The following is a 16,994-nucleotide window of genomic DNA, read 5'->3' as shown; positions in this document are numbered from 1 at the left end:
TCCCAGGCCCAGACTTAGGAAAGTAAGTTCCTAAGTCCCCAGGAGTTGGGGACTTACCAACGGCTAAACAGCTTCTGTTGTGAGAGACAGTTGTCTGAGCCCAGCCATCTCAAGGACAATTTCTCCATCCTGCTGGCAGGGTCAAACTAAGTTCATGCTCCCAGGCCCGGGAACCAACTCCTGTCCTGATTTGTCGAAAAATGTAACAATAACTTGGCACAGATGTTTGTGCTTTGCAAGTTTAAACATTCTGTGATATTCTTGTTGGAGATTGCAGTTTAGTTCCGGAGTCTGTTCAGAGGCCCTGATCAATCGGTAGCAGCTTCGTTACAGTAAATAAATAAACTATAAATAAGAAAGTTTTTTTTCTTAATTATTTTTTATTCATGTATTTGTATGTTTTCATACATGGGCTTGTGTGCACCATGTGTGTTATCTTCATTGACCTGGTGTTTGAGTTATGCAAGATCTAAGCAGACCTCATAAAACTGTAACTTCGGTTCCTGGGGTCCTAGGCTTCTTATGACTTCTGCAGGCACCAGGCATGCACATGCACAGTCATATTCCATGTTTAGTGATTTTTGTTTCCATGCACAGTTAAAAGCAATTACAGAACTGATGGTCTCCACTAAAACTGGGTCCCATGTGTGATGCCATTGTATGGTTTTATGGTCACCGTTCTCCAGTTAAAGAGTATCACTTGTATTGAAGTGATCTGGCAGTGCTGGGCTGCAGCTTGGTGTTAGAGCACTTGCCTTGCATGCAAGAGGCCCCTGGATTCCACCCCAGCCCCGGGAAAGTAGCTGACAGACAGTTGCTAGGTCAAGTCTAAAGGATGGCCACAGGGACCCTTGATTCCTGACTTTGTTTATGAATTGTAAACACAGTTGTGTTGCAGTGGATACAAATGTATCCAAATAGCCCAGGCAACTCCATGAGGGGAAAAAAAAAATAATCAAAGCTCTGTTGGAAAGTGCTTTGATAAAATCTGTTTTTCAGGCTAGCTGCTGAGAAAAGAGAGCTGAAGATAAAGGAAATATGCTTACAGGATGCTGCTAGGAGACGTTTACTGAAGGTTCAGCAAGATCAATGTGAAATGGAGCTACGCAGGCTGGAGGATGAAATTAAGAGAAAGGTTTATCATCTTTAATCTTAAAATTAAGTAATCATACTAGTGTCTACAGCTTCTTCCAGTTTATTTACTTTATCATTCACCTATTTTATGCAAAGAAAATTAGTCAATTTAATTACTTTCTCTAAAAATAAAAGTATGTCAGGTCTTGGTTGTGAGCTAGGGGAAATATTCTCTTATAAAAATTCACACATGGACAAGATGAAAAGAATTTCCAGTACAGAACATCTAGAGTTGGAGACCTGTCCTCTCTGTGCTTGCTCATTTCTAAAGCTGAGGTGTCTGGGATTTTATCCTGTTGTATAGCATAGTAACATTTGTAAAACAAAACACTAAAAGTAGCCTAAACACTCAGAGTAAAGGATTAAATTAACCATTGCATATTCACCCGTGAAATACCACACAGCTACAGTAAAGAGAAACATAGAACAGCAATATGGAAAGGCATTAAACAGTTTTGAAAACATGGCACAAAAATGGAAGGCAAATGAAAATTTACATTAATGTAGGAAAAATATCAACATTCCTCCACCTATAAAAATGCTTGAAGAGATTGTAATTAACCTTTTTCTAAAAACAAAATTCAAGTTAGTCTCTGAAGGTGAAATGTCTCCAGATTAACCTTGACAGTTAACGGAATAGGTGGCAGCCTGCATTCATTCGTCTCTGCAGTTTGCCTTTGTCCGACAGTCACACTGCTGGCTGCCGGGCAGCATGTGGTTGGGATATTAACCCTTGTCCGCTGTAAATCCTTTCAGCTAGTCTTCATCTCTTGCCTCTTAAAAATGTTAATAGTGTTGTTTGTTTTTGATAGTATCTTAATTTTAAAATTTTGACAAGGCAGGTGGTTGTGTCAAAAACCTTGTGACCCGCAAAGCCTAAAGTATCTGCTCTCTGGTGCTTTGTAGAAAAGGTTTACCAACTCCAGGTCTCTGAAAATGGACTGTAAGGGGTGAGTTAGGGACCACACTACCTCCACCTAGAAGGTCGTCCTAACAACCATTCGCTGAGTATTGGTGGGCTCACTTGCTGAGAGGTTGTTACTGTTCCTCATAAACTCCCTCTTATCCCCTGTTTTGTTCCTGTCCAGTGCCACACTGAGTGACAGCAGCTGTGGGTTTTTAGCCTGGTCTTGATTGCCACTCACTGTTCTTCCTCTTTATTTGACTCAGTATTCTCAAATGTTTACATTCCCAACAAAGAATTTGGTCTTTCTGAATCCCTCCCATCTCATTGCAATCTCATTAGTATTATGTTAAATTTGTACATTAATTTTGGAAGCTTAAAACCCAGCTTTCATAAAATACTGAATTTTTAATTCTTGTAAAGCATTTAATTTAATACTTCTTGTTTTGTTTAAGGCTAATTAATTTTAATTGGCTTTTATAATCTGCAATTCTTTTAAATTACTTATCTAGTGAATCAATTAGCCTTGTAGTCTTAATAAAAAGTGTATGCTCTTTCTCAAAAGTGATCCATGCTCAGAACTCTGCTCTCTTATCCCAAATCCTCTTGGCATGCAGTAAGGCATCCTGATTCTTCTCAGCAGCAGAGAGGCCCCTACGACCCCAGCACTGTGCTCTAACTCTGCCCTAGCCTCAGCGGGGCCATGTGTATGTGACTGTGGACATCTGCTCACAAACGCATGTGATCTTTTTGCATAGCTGTTGTATCTCTGAAAAGTCATAATCAAATTCGCTCTGTACCTGGACCCTGCACAAAGTGTGGTGCTGTGTGCCCAGCCTTGCTTTCCTGCCTCTGTGCTGCCAGGACTCTGGCTTCATGCTCAGGCCCCACCTTAAGCTAGCGCTTGTCGGATAACTTCCTTAAGGTCAGTTGCACAGTGTTGGTGTCCTCATTTTTTTGTTTGTTTGTTTTTTGTTTTTCAAGAAAGGGTTTCTCTGTGTGGCCTTGGCTGTCCTGGACTCACTTTGTAGACCAGGCTGGCCTTGAACTCACAGAGATTCCCTGCCTCTGCCTACCCAAGTGCTGGGATTACAGGCATGTGCCACTGGCCCCGGCCTTTTTACTGCTTCTTCCCTCACAAGTATTTAATAGTGTGTGGTCTAGTCAATACTATAAATATTTGGCCGTGACTAAGATGGTGATATAGTCCTTAAATGTTTGGTGAATGATTCAATGGGGATCGTTTTGTTGTTTTGTTTTCCAAATACACATCATTTACTTTATTCTCACCCCTAAAAATAACTGGGTCTGTAGGCAGCCGAATCCTTACGATGAGGATTTAGGATTAGGAAGATTCTGTGGGGAGTGCCTTATCCAACCCCTGTCTTACAGAAGTGAGAGCCCCCAAGTAATCAAACCTGCAGAGCGCGACCTATAGATGAACCCTGTCCACACAGAGCACAGAATGGTCAGACAGGTCACGGGAAACTTCAGCCTAGACTTAAAAGTTGTCAAGTCAAACTAATCAGAAGTTCAGAAGCTTAATTTTCTAATTAAACGCCTTAATTTAACAAGATTAAACATACTTTCTCTCCACCCCACCTGTCGGTTGCCTGGCTTTCCGTAACGGGGAGGTGGTTCCTGTTGCCAGGGAAGAGCTGCCACCTGCTCATCAGTCTGTCTCCTTCGGCATATGGCAGTTGAGCTTGCTGTTTTAAAAACATAAGCGTAACCCAGATAAGCCCTGGATTCCATTAGAGTTCTACCGTGGTGCCAGTTACTCTGTTTTAAACCCAAATCCTGGTTGCTGTTTTTGTAGTGCAAGTAATGGGATGCTAGGTAACCAGATTACTAAATGTATTAAAAATTGTGCTGTGAGGTGTTTGGGTTTTGACAGTTTGTGCTTTGTCCATAGGTCCAAATGAGAGATCAGGAAATTGTGGCCACAGCCAACGATCTGGAAATGAGACAGCTGGAACTCGAATCACAAAAACGGCTTTATGAGAAGGTAGAAAGCAGCTCTCTCCGGCAGATAGCACGCTCCTTCAGCCCCTGTAGACTGCACTCATTTGTGGTTTTCTCTTGTTCATTTTATTTACCCTTCAAGCAGAATATCCTGTCACCCAGGACTGTAAATTAGCGAATGTTGGAATGTGAAGTGTAACTCTTGGATTCCTGGTTCTCCAGCAGTGTGGTTGCACATCTGTCCAGGTTTTGCCTCAGGATCTCTCTCTTCCTGTTCGCCAACCTCCCCCGTGTTTGTGTGGCAGTGACTGAAACCACCCATCTGGAGACCTGAGTCTGAAATCTCTCATGTCAGCAACTTTCCCACCCTGCAAGGTGCTCCAAGAGTCCAGGACCCCCCAAATCTGAAGGCTTCATGCTGAGCACCTAGAGATGGGAGCATCCCTGACTCTTTGGGATTATAGGAACACAAAGCCAAGAATGGGAACTTCTTTAAATCTGAATTGTCTGGAACTAAATCAGCAAACATGTAGTTAGGGTACATATTTCAGTTTTTATCATTGAAAAGAGCTGTTGATGCAAGATTTTGTTTGAGAGAAACATTTTGTTACTAAACAGTAAGATGCAATTCTCTTTCTGAGTGTCTGGGGATCTTCATAGTCATCATCTGTAGGAGCTGTTGTTGAGCCAGCAGCTCAGCTTAATGTTTGGGCTGGAGAGACAGCTCAGTGGTTAAGAGCCCTGGCTGTTTTTCCAGAGGAGCCAGGTTCAGTTCCCAGTACATATACATAAAGCTAAAAACCCTCCGTACCTCCAGTTCTAGGGTGGAGGGATGAGTAATCCAGCGCCCTATTCTGGCCCCTGCGGTCACTATGTGTATACATGTGGTACACTTAGACACCCAAACACATAAAATAAAAACAGTAAGTCTTAAACTTAAATGTTTAAGAGATTTACAACTTCTAACAATAAACATCTTTGTACATGCACCTTCTCTGCATATTTTCACTTTTAGCTAATTGTAAAAGTAATTAAGCTGCTTGTAGGTCATTAGAAAAAAAAATCTCTGAATCAAGAAATAACTCCTGGGGCTTGAGCAATGGCACCGTGGTTAAGAGCACCCTTGTGGCTGCTTACAACCATCTGTAACTCCAGCTCCAGGGTCTCCAGCTTCCTTTTATGGTCTCCATGCACATTGCACACACATGGTACACGTACATTCGTGCAAGCAGAACACTTATACACATAAAGTAATTTGTTTAAGAAAGAATTCCTGGGGACTGGAATTTCATCTTATAGTTTTCACAGAGCGAGTTCAGTGGTTAAGAACACACATTACTCTGCAGAGGACCAGAGTGTAGCTTCCGGATCCACAGCAGATGTCAGGTAGCTCGCAAATACTGCTAACTCCAATTCTAGGACACCTGTACTTCACACACACACACATGCACACACGCAGTTTAAAATAAATCTAAAAGAAGTCACCCCTGGGGCCATGTTTAGTGGTAGAATACTTGGTAGAACACACAGGCCCTGGGTTTCACCCCAATACGGAAGAATAACTGCTGACATCATTAGCCATGGTCAGTGAGACAGTCAGCACATACAATTTGTGCTCTGCCTTTTTTGTTCTTTTTAAAGATTTATTTTTTATGTATACAGTTGTGTGCCTGCACACCAGAAAAGGGCACCAGATCTCATTATAGGTGGTTATGAGCCACCATGTGATTGCTGGGAATTGAACTCAGGACCTCTGAAAGAGCAGTCAGTGTTCTTAACCTCTGGGCCCAGGTGTGCTCTGCCTTTTTAACATAGATCATGATGAAGGCTGTTTGCCTTCCCCATGCCCTAGCCACCATAGTTTTAGCGCCACTTCCTATTTTGCCACCCCTGGCAACTACTGATCTAGTTTCCATCTCTATGGATTTGCCTATCCTGGATATTTCATATAACTGCACCATGTATACAATCTGTTGGCTTCTCTCACTTAGCATAATGTTTTCAATGTTCACCTATGCTGTAGCATGATTTGGTGCTTTATCCCTTTCCATAGCTGAGCAGTGATACACTGTATGAACCAAAAGCTTTTGGTCTTTCCTGGGATGGCCAGGGAAGCTGTTGGGTGTGCCTTCAGCACTCAGCAAGGCACTTTCAATCCCAACCTGGAGTTCACTTCCTGGTTGTGTGAAATTTCACTGATAACCAGAGTGAGAGCATGAGACCGGCTCAGGTCTGCACACTCGGACCTTGACCTGTAACTCACACATGGTCTCCCGGATGGCCCGCCAAGGCTGCAGCTTTTCAGAGACTGATGCAGAGCTGTGGATGGGGTGGGAATGGATCCCGTCCTCTTGGACGCATTCCCCAGCAGGCCACACACTGTTACCCTCTAGAATTCACAAGTTGATTCTGAGCACACTTGCCTCTCTCAGTGCATTTATGGAGACATTTTTCAGGGACCCTGCAGCTGACACCGAAGTCACCCTGTTTACTTTGTACTTTGACAATGAGAAAGTTACAGTTGTCTTTAGGGCCTGAACAAGCAAAGTCCCTTTGTGTTCAACAGGATCTTACTGAAAGACAAGATACTGTTGCGAAGGAAATTCGAGAAGATGCAGACGCCTATAGGCAAAAAATGGCTGTGGAAGATCACATGTTCCAGGAGCTGCTAGAAAGCAGCCAGATGAGGAGCATGGAGGCTCGGAGGGTGAGCGGCTGTTGAACCTGGCTCGCACAGTGTTAGCTGGCCTTCTGAGAGCACACAGCTGAAAGTTTTTGATGTCGCGGTGATTCATTTGTTTGGTTTGTCTGGGTCCTTAGCTGCCCCAGGCCTTTGTATTCACGGGCATTAAGATGCAGAAGAAAGCATAGAGCTAGTAACTTACACATTATTCAGTCTTGTTATTGTGCTGTCCAGGACCTTGGGGCTCTGCCTGGCCTATAAGAATATCCAAAGATCCTCTGTGGAAAACTTGTAACTTATCCAATAATATGGGATGGTCAAGTCAGGTCTGGAAACCCTGCTGGGAAGCGAGGAGATTAGTTCAGGTATGAGGATCGGTTATTTCAGCATCTCTTATGAAGTGCCCTTTCAGAAGTGCTAGCTGAAGGGATGGAGATAGGTCATGAGATGTCGGAAAGAAGTTTCTGAGGTCCCTTTAATGTGGCTAAGTGCATGTGTTTCAGGCTGGCCCTGTTCTGAGTGGTGGGGCTACAGGAACTTTCGGCACTGGTCTCAGCTGATTCTTCCGGAATACCATACTACTGCATTTCTCTTCCAGACTTCTGTGCATCCAAAAAGGGCTTTCGAACTGCCTCTCAGGGTGTTAAAACCAGAAGTTGTTGAATCTTGCCTTTTCTCTAACCCGGGAGTCCTCAGTGTTGGCTGTAAAGCAGAGCCACTTCAGGAGTTTAGTGTTGTTGTGAGAGAGGGTAAGGTTGCTACCTCACCTTGAACTGGCTTTGAATGTGAAACACACACACACACACGTGCTCTAAAATCTTTTTTAAAGTTCCAGCTGACAAGATTTGATTAGTTTATGGTGGAGCCTGGAATTCAGTTTATTTAAACATCCTGGTGACTGTATCACACCCCAGGCTAAGTAGATTTTTGGAGACAGTGGGTAGGTGTCCATATCTTACATGATCTCACCTTGTTTCTGAAACTTACTTTTTCTTAGGTAACAGAGGACAATTTGGCAAAGGCCAAGCAAGCCTGCCTGAAGGCTGACTGGCAGATCCAGGCATTAGAGAAGCAGAAATGTGACGATCTACAGCGCAGCCAGGGCTACCATGAAGTTGCCACTCTTCTTAGGAAGAACAGAAGGAGAGAAATAGAAATCTTAAATGCAATGATGGAGGAAGAGGCTAGGAAGGTAAAGGAAATTTACATACTTATGGTTAGTATGTTAAGCTAATCTCTGCCCTTGCTGACCGGAGGCTGGACCCAGGGCCTTACAGATATAAGGCAGGCACTCTATCACTAACCCACTAAATGATCTCCTAACCTGTTAAATGATCAAAGTATAATAAGTGATATTCAGGAACATTGTCCATACTGATGCTACTTACAAATGAGCCACTGTTTTTCTAATCTGATGTTTATATTGTTCTGTTTCAGCTTTGTTTTTACTGACTTGATAGTACATTACTGGGTTTGTTCTTGCTGACTTAATAGTATGTTATTGCCTTAATTTATACATATCTCTTTAGACTTAAAGTGTACAAAGAATTTAAGTGGTAGATACAGGAGTCAGTAGCAGCAAAACCCAAAGTAGCATAGAAGGAAGATAGAAATACTTTTCTTTTTCAGAAGGAGGTGGGCAAACTGAAGTCAGTACCTTGACTGCACTGTCATCTTTCTGCTGTGCTCCTTACTGAATGACTTTCGTTCATTATCACTTTATCATTCATTCGAAATGATGCTAGAGTCACCACTGTCAAATTGAAGAGTTTATGTCATAGCTGTGTATCTTCTAGCTGACTCGGCCACTTTGGGTGGGACCTGTAGGTACTATGCTTAAACTGTTGTATTTGGGGTTCCTAAAGACTCTACCTTCCTTCCAACCTCGCATCCCCACACCCTAGGTAGGAGAGAAAGAAGATTAGAAGGGACAGGGTACATAGACCTCTTCAGACTTAGTTCCTGCTGATTTAGGGCCATTGGAGTATTTGGGGCAATACCAATCTCAGCCGTCAGGATATCCAGCAGTTCAGCAACAACAAATGCACTAAGGTGAAAAAGCAGCCTTCTTCTCCTCTGTCTGTCTCCTTGAAGTGTTCCTGTCTCTGGGCTCTGGTTTTATATGCTCCCAGAGTCCTCAGAATTCCACTAACTCCAGCTGGCGAAGACCACGCCCCTCTCCAAGCCACAAGAGGCTGTTATCAGCTGAAGACAGTCCCATATCCCACACTTGGGATTAAAACCAAAACATTTGCCTAACATAACTGAGTTTTTAAAGAAAACAAAACTCCACTGCAGGGACTTAGAAGAGTAGCTTCTCTGAGGGCCCCGCTGACCTGGGAGGGTCAGGCTTACGTGGCTAGTCTCAGCACCTTCATGTTTTGCTGATAGATGTTTCTGAAAGCTAGCCCCTCGCTACCATTTTCCCAGTTCTTCCCTCCTGCCTCTCCGGTGAGGGAACCTGTCTTATAGCCCTTTCATTCAAGGACAGGAAAGAAGGTTGGGATATGGAGTGCTACCCAAAATCCTGAAATCGTCACCATAGGAATGTTGTGGTGGGAGTGCTCTCTTCAGGGCAAAGGTTGTGGGCACTATCTCAGCAGACTGTAAACTTTGGTGCAACTTACTCAGGGTAAAATCATGATTTGAAAGTGCATGGAGTGTCCCTGTGTGGAGCACAGTAAATGGTTCTAAAGCTCCCTTTACTGCTGTGTGGCTTTGGGAAAGCAGGCAGACTGCGCCCTGATCTATAGAGCGGAAATGATCTCTGCTGTCCTTTGACCTCAGATTTTGAGATTCTTTAAGGTTTATATTTAATGAATTGGTATTTTAATAAAAAAAAAAAACTGTGTTTCTATGTGGCATCTCTGGATGTTTTAAATTTACTATGTAGTCATCCTCTGAATTTTAAGAGGAATTTTCTCATTTTAGAGGGGGAAAACTGGGGCTGGTAGAAACTACTAGACTCTTACAATTCATGTGTGTCCTGGAGCCAAGCAAAGAAGTAATCCTCTGTATTTTGTAGTTTCTGTAACTGAGGCTTGGCATTCACATTAGATAGAAACTGATTCCCCTTGGTGGGCAGCTGGTGTAGTCTGATGAAGCCTGGGACCTGTGAAGTGCAGCTGTGTGCTTCCTGGGTCACAGACGGGTGACCCAGCTGTGTGCTTCCTGTGCAGGCAAGTCCTGCCCCTGCTCTGGGGTTCTTACAGGCCACCACAGGCACCCAAGCCCCACAGTACCACTCAGCTTCTGAGGGTTTCACACCATGAAGGAGAGCGGTAGAGGAAAATGAAGGAGCCATTCTGCTCAAGTAGTCTGGGTTTCCAGTTTCTAATGGTCTTTTTGCCCCACGTTTTGTGCAGTGGAAGGAAGCTGAAGAGAAGCAATTTCATTTGCAGTCAGAAAAGAAAGCGTCTGCCCTTTCCGATGCCTCTAGAAGGTGGTTTCTAAAGCAGGAGACCAGTGCGGCTTTGGAACGTGGAGATTCGCTGAGCAAAGGTGAGTGCGGGGTCTGCACTGTTCCAGGTCCCTTAACCTCCTCTGGCGCCTTAGTAACCTCTGCAGCTCTCTTCTGTTGCTTTCATTCAAATTGTGCTTGGCTTTTGGGAGGCATGACATGAGGGGTACAAGGGAGGTCGGCTGCTGAGGTAGAACTGATAAGTCCAGAGTTCCTATCAAGAAAGCAGCTTGGAGCTGGGAGAGTTCAGCGATAGTGCTTGCCTCATATACGAGAAGCTCAGTCCCAGCGCGAACTCGCCAAGCAGTAAACAAAAAAGGAACCTGCAGCACACTCCCCATGGGATTGTCTTATTCCAGAGGCCCGTGGTGGCTTTGGTGTTCTCTTAATCTTCTGGAATCTGGTCAGTTTCCTAAGAGCCACTTCTGATTTTAGTAGGGAGATGCGCCTCGCCAGATAATTCGTGTCAGAACAACAGTGTGTTAAAGCACCACAGGATCTTCTTATACGACCTAACTGTTAAGTTTTAGGATAAGACTTGCAACTGCTGAACTGAATAGTCAAAATTCTATTGGGCTGGTTGAGATGAGTCAGTGGGTAAAGGCCTCTGGTGCCATGCCTGATAGCCTGCGCTGGAGTCCCAGGATCCACTGGAAGAAGAGAGTCCCACTGCCGCCCTCTGACTTCCACATGTTTACAGTGGCACATATGTGCATACACATGCACCAGAGAGAGAGATGTAATTTTAGATGAAAATTATAATTTAACATTCTAAAGTAAAGTACAGATGTAGAGAAGTTTTCTTTTACTGCCTTTTGTATTGTCAGCCTGTTTATAGTATGATTATCACCTTTTAAGACAACAGCTTCACTGGTGCATATGTCCCCCAGTGTATAGTTTGCCTGCTTATGTATACAGTCAGAGTACGTGTTCAAGCTTGGTGTGGTAATCTGTACCTGTCATGAAGCACTCAGGAAGCTGAGACTGTGATGAGTTTCAGGTCTGTCTGAGCTACATAGTGAAATCTGACAGGGAAAGAGAATGAATATATCCATACAGTAAAATCTTATTCTCCTGTAAATGGGAATGTCCCACGCTTCAGAATAGTTGACCATGAAAACCTGCCTAGTTACAGAAGCCAGACATAAAAGGCTGGGTGCACACTGTGAGAGCCCATCCATATGAGATAGTCAGGGGTGGCACATTTGTACAGAGAAAAGTTCATGAGTGGTTGTCAGGAAGTGGGGGGGGAAATGACTGCTAAAGGGTATGTGATTTCTTTGGGGGGTAATAAAAATGTTCTAAAGTTAATGATGATAATTATAACTTTGAATATATCAATAACATCAAATTATTCACTTTAAAAAGATAAACTGGCCAAGTGTGGTGGCACATTCCTAAAATCCCAACACTTGGAAGATATAGGCAGGAAGATCAGAAGTTCAAGGCCAGCCTACAGTACATGAGAATCTGTCTCAAATCAAAGGAAGGATCAATAAAATAGTTCCTCACTGGAAGCCAACCAGATCTCAACTGTAAAAGTGCTTTCCACACAAGCCTAATGACCTGATTTAAGATTTGTTTGTTTGTTTGTTATGTACACACTGTTCTGTCTGCATGTGTGCCTGCACACCAGAAGAGGGCCCCAGATCTCATTATAAACGGTGAGTCAGAACCTCTGAAGGAGCAGCCAGTGCTCTTAACCTCTGAGCCATCTCTCCAGCCCTAAGTGTATTCGTTTCTAATGTTTAAGCATTTGCCTGCATGCATGTATATAGTGTGCATGTCTGTGCACTCCCCATGGAGCAGAAGAATACATCGGATCCCCTGGCGCTAGAGTTAAACGGAGCTGCCATGTGGGTGCTGGGAGCAGAACCCAGGTCCTCTGGAAGAACAGCCAGTGCCCTTAACCACTGAGCCCTCTCTCCAGCCTCATGACTTGAGTTTAATCCTCAGAACTTACAGTGGAAGGAGAGAAGCAGTCCCTGAAAGTTGGATGCGGACCCCTACTCACTCAGCTTATATATTCACCCCCCCCGTACCACAAAGTAATAATGAAATAACACTGGGAAATATTATTGCCAGATGGAGCCATTGGACCAGGTTTCAAAATACTAGATGTTGAAGAAAGAATAGAGAGAGCCTAGAAGAAAGAGCTGACACTTGGGAGAGATGACCATGATGGAATTACCTGGGACCAAGTGCAAGACAGGTGCTCGGAGCACGTTCATGGGGGTGAAAACAGCCACAGCCAATGAACTGTGTGCCTTTAGTTTTCTTAAGTCTCCGGTGTCCTCTTCATGAAGGGAGAAAACGGTAGACTGGGGACCTTGAGTTTTCTTACAGCTCTAGCATTGTAGTAAACTGTTTTCCAACCACTTGTCATTTCTGGGCCATGCACCCACACACTTATTGGCAACATTTTCTCTTAAAAATTTTTGTAGCTGTATCACTCATTGTTCCTCACAAAATTTAATGAGCATAACTCAGTAATCATATAAAATTGCCTACCTTAGTGGCCTTATTAAAGTAGCTGCAGCAGAAAATCCATGCTTGTGGATGGCCAGGAGAACATGCGGCCAGCTTTAGGAGTCTCAACCAGGCATGGGACCTGGCTTAGGTTTATGGGGATGAAGACAGCCACAGACAATGGGCTTCCTTGTGCTAAGCTGAGGAGGAGGCCCCAGCCTGTTACCAGGCTGCTCAGCTAGCTGCACGACACAACCTGGGGAGGTACCAGGATAGCTTCTCCTCCTGCAGTGTTCAGGAGTCAGGAGAAACAAGGGAGCAGATTGTTTTAAATCCACTTACAGAGTGCTGAATCAGTGGTGGTGCTCTGGCTCTGTGGGTCAGTGAGTGGCTGAGCAAGTAGGACTGAAGTCAGGGCCATCCTAGTGTCACAGGTGAGTCTGCTCAACCAGTGCTTGAGATGCTGCAGAATCTCAAGGTGGATTGGCCAGTGCTTGTTTAAGCATGAAAACATCACTGAATAACCTCTGGAGGTGACAAATCAGACAGCAGTGGGTAGCATGGGTTCCTAAAAGATAATGAGAGGCAGGGGAGCTCTGGAAAGATGGGTAAGAGGAGCCAGAGCCTGGCTTGTGGCTCATCTGCTGCATGGCAGTGGTGGCATCACCGACACTGGGACATTTGGAGGTCTGCCAGATTGTTACATGGCTCCATTTTCCTCCTGTATGTAAAGCTTTTTTTTTTTTTCTTTCTTTCTTTCTTGAAGTTCTTTGGAGCTGTGCAGATTATTAGCTGCCTCTGTTACAAGACATCCATATTTTGATAGTGCCCCTTATATCACATTCCACCACACCAGTTCAACTTAGTTACCTAGCAATTACACTGCTTTAATGTCTCATCGAAGTCAAACACTCCACTTAACTCTCCCAAGATCAGATGGGAAGTGGGCATCACAGCCAGCCAGGGAGACCTACCCCTGTAAGTGTAGACCCTTGGATGGGATTTAGACAGAAGAGATGGTAGCGATGATGACGGTGTTGATGATGACTATGATGATGATGGTCGTGGTATTGGTGGTGGTGATGATGATGTCAGTGAGACAGATTCCAAAAGATGTGGAGCAGTGGGAGTAGGGGAGAGGGAAACAGCCAAAGGTGAGCATGCTTTTATTGATGCTAATTCTGTGTATTTCATTCTGTACTGGGTGCGTGGCTAGCAGAAGGTTCTCTGCACTCACTATGTTGTCCCGGGGATTGACTCTGGCAGTCAGGCTTGGCAGCAAGTGCCTTGACCTGCTCAGTGCCTCACCAGGCCCGTGTGAGTTTCATGGTGAGGAATGCAGCAGGCCTCCAGGGGATTTTGCTGCTGTGCTCATTACTCTGATCAGAATGACCTCTGATTCACTGTCCAGGCTGTGGCAGCCTCCTGGCTGGGCCTGCCCCTGATGCACTCAGGGTGGTTCCCAGTAACCATTGGTAATTCATTCCCTACTCTCTTCATTTATTGTTTGGGATCCCCACCTGACATCTTCTTTTCCTGGGAAAGGAATCTGGAGCCTTGTGCATACTGGACAAGTGCTCTACCACCAAGCCATGCTTCCAGCCCGATCCCTGCTTCATAGCTGTTTGCTGGCCTTTTGTTTTAGCTGAAGATGTTCTTAGAAGCCATTAGCAGTTTCTGCACAGCTCTCTGTCCCTGCACTACATTTCCGCTTTCTGCTGGAAGGCAGCAGTGTTCTTTCCAGAACAAGAAAGGAAGGGGATGGTGACCACCTGTGCAGTGTGAGTGACCAAGCACTGTGTGCCATTAATAAATGGCTTCTGCTCCCTCTCACACATCCTTTTTCTCTCTTTATGAGCAGATGTACCCTGGTTGCAAAGGGAAGACATGGCCTCAACCCATTTGTCCCAAACCTCTCAATTAAATGATGTTCCGGAAATGGATCCCTCAACACAGAGTAAGTTGATCAATAAGGAAGACACTGTCTATTATTTTACATTTCACAATATTTAAGCAGAGTGGAGGCTAAAGGGGTAGGTAGAGTGTTTTTCCAGGGCATTGGCAGTAGGAAGTCTAGAATGGGGACAGTGAGAGCCTCACAGCTCTGCTGGAAAAGAGGATGAGGAGCAGCCTTAGACAGATCACATGACTCCGTTTCTTTAGCCCTAAAATAGCAGGGTTGGACACTGACTAGTATATGGGCCCAACACTCCCCACCCCCACCTGCCTGTAAGATTTCAGCAGATTGCCTGATGACTGTGAATGGCTTGGGGCTGGCTAGGTGACTTGTTGCCCAAGGCAGGGTGAGGGAGGGTAAGATTGTGAGTTGCCCCCGTAAAGGAGTCTGCCATATCCCCGTAGAGTCAGTAACTCAAAATGGAACTGGGGCCTGAAGATGCAGCCCTGCACTCCACTAGGGAGGCTAAGAAGACAGTGGTCAGGCCCGCCCGAGCAACCTACTGATGCAGCCTCAGTCTGCAGGAGCTGGGAGTGCCACTCAGTGTGAGGCCTGGGTTAGCACCTAAATTAATTAATAATAAATATTTCTTTAAATCTATTAAAGGAAGGACAAGAAAGTCTGTTAGACTTTTAACTGGCTTTCCAGTAAAGCTGTTGTACTGATAAAGCAAAATTTGTTTTTTTTTTTGAGAGACCTTTTAAGTTCTCTTAGAACAACCCCTTATACAAGATTCCCAAAAGATGAGTTTTATGAGAATTATGACAAATGACAAGTCATGAAATTCCAGCATTGTGTGAATCCTATTGTGTGCATCTGTAAGTTCCATGCTAGAATAATAATTAAACCAGGGATCACTGGGGCGTCCATTGTAATCTAAGATCACAACTGGTCTCTAGTCATTGGAATGAAATCTTTTCCTTTTTTCATATGTAAATATTTCCTTTTTGTAGACAAGGCTCCACTCAGGCAACCCTGCCCCTCCAGCCTGCACACACAGCAGACCAGCTGGAGCTTAGACTCACACCCAGGTAATCTGCATTTCATAGTGATGGGGAACCAGCTGAGTGCAGGTTATTTGGCAGCAAAAAGTCTGCCTTCCTTCTTCAGGGGACAGAAATAATTTTCAGAAACTAAATCTATATATTTAACACTGGAAGTCCAGTCCAGTGTTCCCTGCCCATTCACTCCAGCGGGGTGTTACTTTAGTGTTGATCTGAACTCTCCTGTCACCAGCTACAGCCAGAACATCCTGTATTTGGGGAAGGTGGCGCTCCAGTGTGGTTCAGCTCCTGACTTGGAGTCTGTCCGTTCTCCTTTCCATTGAGCATCACAGTAGGATGTGTGCTGTCCTGAAGAGCTCAGCTTCCCAGCCAAGCTTTGTTCCTTTCATACATATGGTGTGTGCTTGCTTAGTAGCCAACAGCTGTGAGCTCTCTGCCAACATTCATTCAGTTCAGCAACAGCAACAACAACAACAAAAGCCCCTTGCCTGGGAAATGAAACTACGTTAGCACTGGGTAATGTGATTGGCTCTTTGCTCAAGAAATTTTTTAGTATAGTGGTTTTCTTATTGATTTTTATAGCATAATTACACTGAAGGTAAATATTAGTACATCAGAAAAATCAGTTGATAATACCTCTAAATTTTGTTTTCAAGTTTTTTCAAGTAAGAAAACAAAAGAATGGAACCACACAGACTACGAACTTCTCAAGAAAGTGAGAAATCTTCGCGAGAGACTCACAGCCCAAGCTCGGAAGAGGTGTGAGCCTCCTCATCTCTTGGTGACATAGAAGGCATTTCAACATGAAACAATCAGAGATTTCTTTTTAAGATCAATGGCACTGATTTTTCAATTATTTATTCTAATTTTTTATAAAGGTCAGCCTTTTGTATGGAGAAATATGTCTATAAAATTATGTTTTCTATTGAATTATAAAGCTTTTGGCTTGTAAAGGGCTTCTGAAATGTTTTACGATAAAGGTTTTTGGAAACTATTAAAGCCTATCTGTCTTCTTTGCTTAAAAAGACCAGCACAAAGTTCAGCTGATGAGGTAGAATTTGTTTTAAAGATAAATGGAGAAATAAAAAGCAGGACTCCAAGGTCAAGGAGGCTGCTGAGTGGATACAGGTGCCCGCCCCAAGCCTGACAGCCTGAGTTCAAACCCCTGGCCCCACAAGCTGGAAGGAGAGAACCATATGCTCATATGCTCACCACAAATAAATAAATACATGTAATTTCAAACAAACAAAACTGGGTCTCCAGCAACAGGCAGGACTGGGCTAGAGCCCCCCTGTGGTGGGCTAGGCTGAATGGCAGCCCTCCTGTTCTGTACTTCTAGACTGTCCTGCTGAGAGCAGGCAGGACTGTGCTGCCTCCCCTCCCCCCCCCCCACCTGCTCCCGGCCTCCTGGGCTTCCC

At 44.3% G+C, this 16,994-nt stretch overlaps 1 protein-coding gene across 13 annotated transcripts in view; it reads left to right on the top strand.

Annotated features, from left to right (window-relative positions):
- The window catches only part of Tbc1d31 (TBC1 domain family member 31), a 61,169-nt gene extending 44,594 nt beyond the window's left edge, over nt 1-16,575 (top strand). For 6 of the 13 annotated variants that reach the window (XM_060389399.1, XM_021645247.2, XM_060389402.1 and 3 more), the window contains 8 exons: nt 1,000-1,135; nt 3,954-4,046; nt 6,570-6,710; nt 7,684-7,878; nt 10,052-10,187; nt 14,477-14,572; nt 15,526-15,603; nt 16,233-16,575. In XM_060389399.1, coding sequence (XP_060245382.1) covers nt 1,000-1,135; nt 3,954-4,046; nt 6,570-6,710; nt 7,684-7,878; nt 10,052-10,187; nt 14,477-14,572; nt 15,526-15,603; nt 16,233-16,366 — 1,009 coding nt within the window. In that variant the 3' untranslated portion in view covers nt 16,367-16,575. The other 7 variants (XR_009593704.1, XM_060389400.1, XM_021645248.2 and 4 more) reach the window with 7 other exon arrangements.
- The last annotated feature ends 419 nt before the right edge of the window (nt 16,576-16,994 follow it).

This window comes from Meriones unguiculatus, chromosome 8, assembly GCF_030254825.1.
Source record: "Meriones unguiculatus strain TT.TT164.6M chromosome 8, Bangor_MerUng_6.1, whole genome shotgun sequence".
In the NCBI taxonomy this organism is placed as follows: domain Eukaryota; kingdom Metazoa; phylum Chordata; class Mammalia; order Rodentia; family Muridae; genus Meriones; species Meriones unguiculatus.
Note: the sequence above shows the minus strand (reverse complement) of the source record. Positions and strands in the feature narration are given on the sequence as shown.